This window comes from Limulus polyphemus, unplaced genomic scaffold (assembly GCF_000517525.1).
Source record: "Limulus polyphemus unplaced genomic scaffold, Limulus_polyphemus-2.1.2 Scaffold1459, whole genome shotgun sequence".
Classification (NCBI taxonomy): domain Eukaryota; kingdom Metazoa; phylum Arthropoda; class Merostomata; order Xiphosura; family Limulidae; genus Limulus; species Limulus polyphemus.
Genome location: NW_013667069.1, coordinates 102,544 through 108,959, shown reverse-complemented (window position 1 = coordinate 108,959; position 6,416 = coordinate 102,544). Strand labels below are relative to the sequence as shown.

The 6,416-nt window shown below is 31.5% G+C and overlaps 1 protein-coding gene across 1 annotated transcript; it reads left to right on the top strand.

Moving 5' to 3' along the window:
• Positions 1–1,208: 1,208 nt before the first annotated feature.
• On the top strand, positions 1,209–6,086 carry LOC106463680 (pre-mRNA-processing factor 17-like). The gene has a single exon (XM_013923738.2). The coding sequence runs from the start codon at positions 1,340–1,342 to the stop codon at positions 3,086–3,088; it is 1,749 nt and encodes a 582-aa protein (XP_013779192.1). The 5' UTR covers positions 1,209–1,339; the 3' UTR covers positions 3,089–6,086.
• The last annotated feature ends 330 nt before the right edge of the window (positions 6,087–6,416 follow it).

Here is a 6,416-nt window from a genome sequence, read left to right as displayed (position 1 = left end):
GATTAAACTAGTTTAATCAAGAAGGAACTTGTATCGCTGAATTCAGTCGAAAGGAATTTATACCGTAAATTAACAAACGACCAGATATGTAACATTTCATTTGTGATATAGCTGATTGCAATCTTTCGTATGGCCTGGAATTGTTTAGTTGTTAGAGCATTCGATTCGCAATCTGTGGGTACTAAACCGTTGCCGAAAATGCTCGTCCTTTTAATTCTGGGGACATTGTAAACTACTAGATAATCACCAAATTCTTTAGTAAAGATAATTAATTAGTTGACTAGCTGCCTTTTCTCTAGTTTATTACTTGAAAATTAGGGACTGTTAGCACCGATATCCTCCTAATAGCGTAAAATTGAACAACAAATATCATGTTGATTATACAGAGCTATACTTGTATTTGAACGTAATTGTTATTCTCATATGACGGCATGGAAATGGTTGATTTTACTTTCGGGGTATCAATTACTTTCATAAATCATTATATCTGACCATTTCACAAATAGGTAGTAAGTATAAACATGCTTAAAAGTATTGAACAGTGATGTTAATTACCAACATGTGAGGTTTAAATTTTGACTTGAGGAAATATTGATTGGGCACATCTGTTCACTAAAGAATACAACACTTTAGTAGAAGCGTGCGTATATTAAGTGAACTATCACGAACGTACACAAATAAATATTGTAAGAACGTGTTATTTCATTAATTCACAATTCATCTTTTATATAGAACATAATCTAAGTAATTAAAAGAACAAGGTATGTCAGTCAGTCAGTGCGTGTATCTGTGCTACCTCACGTGGAAACCTAATATTCCTATTGGTTAATTGTACAGTGGTATTTTTACGTTTATACGAGTGTAAAAGTAAGCGAAATTTGACGTAAAGTATTGTATATGACTGCCTTCTCTCCAGTCTATTAGTGCTAAATTGGAGACAGCGCAGATAGCCCTCATGTAGATTTGCACGAAATTCACAACAAACAAACATTTTTTTATTGATACTCCATACTATCTTACTTCAGAATATGGGCCTCCTTTCACTATTCATTACTATTATTATCATTAAAATGTAACTTGATTTAAGAAACGTTAGTATTGGGTGAATATAATTTCAAAATATCAACCTTTTTGTTCTTATGCATTATATAATCGTATTTCATGATATATGACAAAAACAAATTCTAATTTTGTCCACTAGGTGTTTCCGTTTTTATGAATAATTGTAAGGGAATCTTGTATGTATAAATATAATCTGAGTGCGAAAGTTTCACTTCGTTTTAATATGATTGTCAATTCTTTTTAGTATAAAATCTCTTTGTAACAAATAATATTAACTATGCTTGCGCTACAGGAATACGGAAGCAGTGATACTGATAGTGAAAATGAAAAGGATAATAGGCTTAGCGACGTTAGTATGGAAGTATCAACTATCGGACACGAACAAAGTACAATTACATCAACGATTTTCCCCCACTTTCCATCGAAGTATACTTTTAGTATCAATGCTGCGCCTGATGTAGCCCCCAAAGACCCTCAAGGTTCTATGTTACCAGTTGATCCAACAAAAAACTACTTAAACTACAATCCGAAGTATGAGGAACTTTATGCACCTGTTATTGGGCCAGCTAATCCTTTCAAAACTGAGCAACAACAAGCTGAAAAAAATAGTCTTGCTGGTTACTTTGAACCAGTTCATGTTAACGAGTTTCATTTTGAATCTCAAAGGAGAACATTTTCTAGTTATGGCTATGCTCTAGATCCATCTGTTGATAGTTCAGCTAAGGAAAGAAAACACCTTGTTGGAGATTCTAAAGTTGCATCACCCAATTCTGTTGTGTCTGTTTTTGAAAAAATTAAGCCAAGACAAGGAGACAAACGAAAAAAAGTTAGAAATACAAATGCTGCAGATATTGAAGGCTTCTTAGGTCCATGGGGTGGTTATGTTGATGAAAAGAAAAATACCAAGCCTTCACCAGAAGAACAAGAGGAATTGGATGAAATTGTAGCAAAAAGACAGAAGCGTGGAAAGCAAACAGATGATAAACTATTAGAAGAAAAGACCATGCTTCATATTAAAGATCCTTATGATTATCAAGGACGCTCTTTCCTTTATGTTCCTCAAGATATAGGGGTGAACCTTCAAACAGAGGATCCTCCAGAAAAATGTTTCATTCCAAAAAAACTTATTCATACATGGAGTGGTCACAACAAAGGGATTTCTACAATCCGATTTTTTCCTAAGTCAGCTCATCTATTACTCTCTGCTGGAATGGACTGTAGAGTGAAGCTTTGGGAAGTATACAGTGATAGACGATGCATCAGGACTTACTATGGTCATCGGCAAGCTGTCAGAGACATTTGTTTCAATAATAGTGGAACTCAATTTTTATCAGCAGGATATGACAGACACATTAAGCTTTGGGATACTGAAACAGGAGAGTGCATTTCCAGATTCACAAATCGAAAGGTGGCTTACTGTGTTAAGTTCAACCCAGATGAAGACAAACAACATCTTTTTGTTGCAGGAACTTCTGACAAAAAAATAGTTTGTTGGGACATTCGGTCAGAAGAAGTTGTTCAAGAATATGATCGTCACTTAGGAGCTGTCAACACTATTACTTTTGTTGATGAAAATAGGAGGTTTGTGTCCACATCAGATGATAAAAGTATGCGTGTTTGGGAATGGGACATTCCTGTAGACATGAAATATATTGCAGAACCCAGTATGCATTCTCTACCAGCAGTGACTTTATCACCTAATGGTAAATGGCTTGCCTGCCAGTCAATGGATAACAAAGTGATGATTTTCTCAGCACTTAATCGTTTCAAACTCAACAGGAAGAAGGTTTTCACTGGACACATGGTGGCAGGTTATGCTTGTTCTGTGGACTTTTCTCCAGATATGAGCTACGTAATTTCAGGAGATGCCGATGGAAAACTGTACATTTGGGACTGGAAAACTACAAAGTTGTATAGCAAATTAAAAGCCCACGATAATGTATGTATTGCAGTTTTGTGGCATCCTCATGAAACATCGAAAGTGGTATCTGCTGGTTGGGATGGTTCATTAAAGTTGTGGGACTAGTTGTTATCTTTCATTGTATTCTGTGTTAAATGGAATGTATCAGCATAATCATATATGTTATTGATTTTCATCAGTTTTATTATTGACTACTTGATACATGTAATTATATTCATTGTGAAGGGATTTTAAATATTAAAATCATGCCACCCATTATCTTGTTTGTTTTTTTATTGAAAGGTTTTAAATAATGTATTTTTATCTTTCCTTTCTTGTATATTTAAAAGACAAGTAGTTTTTTCAATAAACTGGTGAAATTATCATTAAATAATCTTTATTATCATGAAATTTATGAAGAACTAATACTCTTTTCTCAGATAAAAATATCAAATTAAGTGAAATACTTTTCAAATTAATATAACATTGATTATTTGGTTGGTCAAAGCTGTCCTTACATACCCATTCCTCAGAATAATAGAAATTAAAATGTTAAATCCACCCTTTTTTTTTTCAACTAATTATATATGTCCCTCTTAAATTGCTGATGACAGTTTAATTTGCAAGTTAATCACCCTGTTAGCTGTTTTAACTGGAATATTGCTAGTTTTTTCCAAATCTTAAACTTCTCTTCTCGTCCTTGTATCTAGAGTATCAAGAAGCCTTTATTTTATGGATCCCTTGAATAATTTTTTGAACCTTTATAAAATCACCTCTAACCCTTTTCCAAAGAGATATTAACCCATCATAAGATACCCATTCAATTTCATCCCTGTAATAATCATAGTAGCCCTTGTCTGAATCCTTTCCAGTAAGTCTGTATCCGTGATAATATAAAGTGATCAAAGCTATATATAGTATTCCAAGGGAGGCTTAAGAAGTGATTTGTACAAAAAGGTGACTTATGTTGAATTGTAATTAATACATTATAAATTTTATTTAACTTAACTACTGGCAAAACTGCTTCAATTTCCAAAGTAACATATCTACCAATATGTCAAGATCCTTTTCTTAAAGCATGCTATTTATTGAGCAGTTTCCCATCTATGTTAAAATTATGAAATTTTTTTGATTGGTAAACAGATTTTATATTAAATATAATTTGGGGTTCAATGAACAGAAGGATTCTGGGAAAAGAGCGAGAAAAATTACATTTTATATGATTTGCAAGTGGCAAGCAGTTAGTATAGAAATGGTTTTAAAACACCATTGATCTGAAACTGATAAATTAATAAAAATGTGGAAAAAAATCAGAAGTTGTTTGTTTTTATCAAGTGTTAGGCATTTTAGTTTTCAATGCTTTGTCATATTTTAGAATTTAAACTTTAAGAAGTGACTTAAGTTAGTCTACAGTGGGATTAGAAGTAGAATGTAAAAGATTTTAAGTTAGTTTCAAGTTGGGAAATGTCTAGAATATAAATGAATTAATTTTATTTCTAGATAAACAATAAAATGAATTTTTTAGTTAATTTCCAGTTGGGAAATAAATGGTTTTAAGTTGGTTTCCAGTTATGAAATAATTGGACTATAATTTATTTTAAGTAGGTTTTCCATTGGGAAATAACTAGACAGTATTTGATTTTAAGTAGGTTATTAACTGAAAAGCACTTTAATACAGAATCTTCTATGGAGTACCCCATGAATTTCAATTGGAATTTTTTTATAACACACCCAATTTGCAATTGGAAAACAACTTACTTACATTTGGTTTCCTATTGAGAAGCAATAATTAATGCTGGGTGATTTATTGATTATCTGTGAGCATCTATTAGTGTTACAAAATAATCAATAAATCAGAATTAGTGTTTTTGATTATTACTGTTCTTGATTATTCCAATAATTGAAATATTTCCATTATGATTTCTGATTATTATATTTGATTAGTTCAAGATTATTCAACTTAATCAATTAGTGTCATGACTGATGAAAAAATCACCTAATCAAAATCAGTGTTTCTTATTATTCCAAATCTTGTGAGGATAATCAATTAGTTGTAAATAATTGATTAATGAACATAAAAGATACTTGATTAGTAAGTTCCACTAACTGACCAGCTGTACTAATAATTTGAATTTTCAGTAGGCCTAAATTTAATGTCATTGGACAGGGGTTTGCAAGAGGCATGAGTGTATAATAGCAAACTGACTTGAAGAAAATATCTTGCAATACGTAAATTGTTATGTTTTTAATAAAAGTGAAAAGTTTCAATGCTTATAGCTATAACTATGTTGCATAATTACATCATTACAATGTCAAGAGTATTTACAAATCTGTCTAGTGCACTGGACTTCACTGTACAAAAACACAGTGAAGCTCTGGTTAATGTAAACATATACCAGCCATTATTATGAGTATTGCATATCAGAATAAAATTAAAGAAAGGCTTCTTTGCTGTATACTCTCAGATATAAATCCAGATGTTGAGCTTGGCAGCAGTACTTTAAAACAACTTGTGTTACTGTACATAACTACAAGTAAAAAACATTTTGTATGTAAAATGATATAGAGATGGCAGTGATAAAAATAATGCAAACAAGAACATAGGGATGATACAGCTATACATAGATCATCCCTACATCACTTTCAATATTAAAATTTAATGTTACACTGTAATATGCATGAGTACAAAATGGTTATGAGTTCAGTCGCACCTCCTAGTGAGATTCTATGATAATCAAGACATGTTTTGACTCAGTTTGGTTTTTTTTGTATGTACGTCATAAGTTACAATACATTTATGCCTACCCTGACATGACCATGATATTATTATAAACAAACTGCTAACCAACAGTCAGGAATATATAACTTCCATCTGCAGTAATATTAAAGTCAATATGCATTTTACAGTGTAACATTAAATTTTAATACTGAAAGTCATGTGAGGATGATCTATGTATAGCTGTATCATCCCTATATTCTTCTTTGCATACTCTGGCACTGCCATCCATACATCACTTTACATTCACAAAATGTTTTTTATTACTTGTTTTGTAATGTGTTTTTTTTCCCTGACTGAAAGTTATTGTATTCTACGAATGTGTGTAATAAAATTTAACATTATGTATATTGATTTTATTTTTACTCCTTCACTTCATACATAATATAGGGGTTGGATCCCTAAAGACACTGATTATAGTGTAAAAAGCATTGCATATTCTATATGTTACATTCATCTATTATTGACTGGAATTCCTGGTTCACCCTATACTTAAACTTTTTAAAGGAACACCAGATATCTGTAAAAGAACTAACTTCAAAGGGTAATGATAACATTATTTACACAAGAATTATTATTTTTCTTCTTTTTTTTTTAACCAACCACTAATTATTGCGACTAATTAATATTAGTACAGTATTAGGATTATAATCCTAATATAATCATAGGATTATAAAC

What these genes read in the sequence shown, in the direction of transcription:
- LOC106463680 (XM_013923738.2), top strand. Translation starts at nt 1,340, where the DNA reads ATGCTTGCGCTACAGGAATACGGAAGCAGTGATACTGATAGTGAAAAT.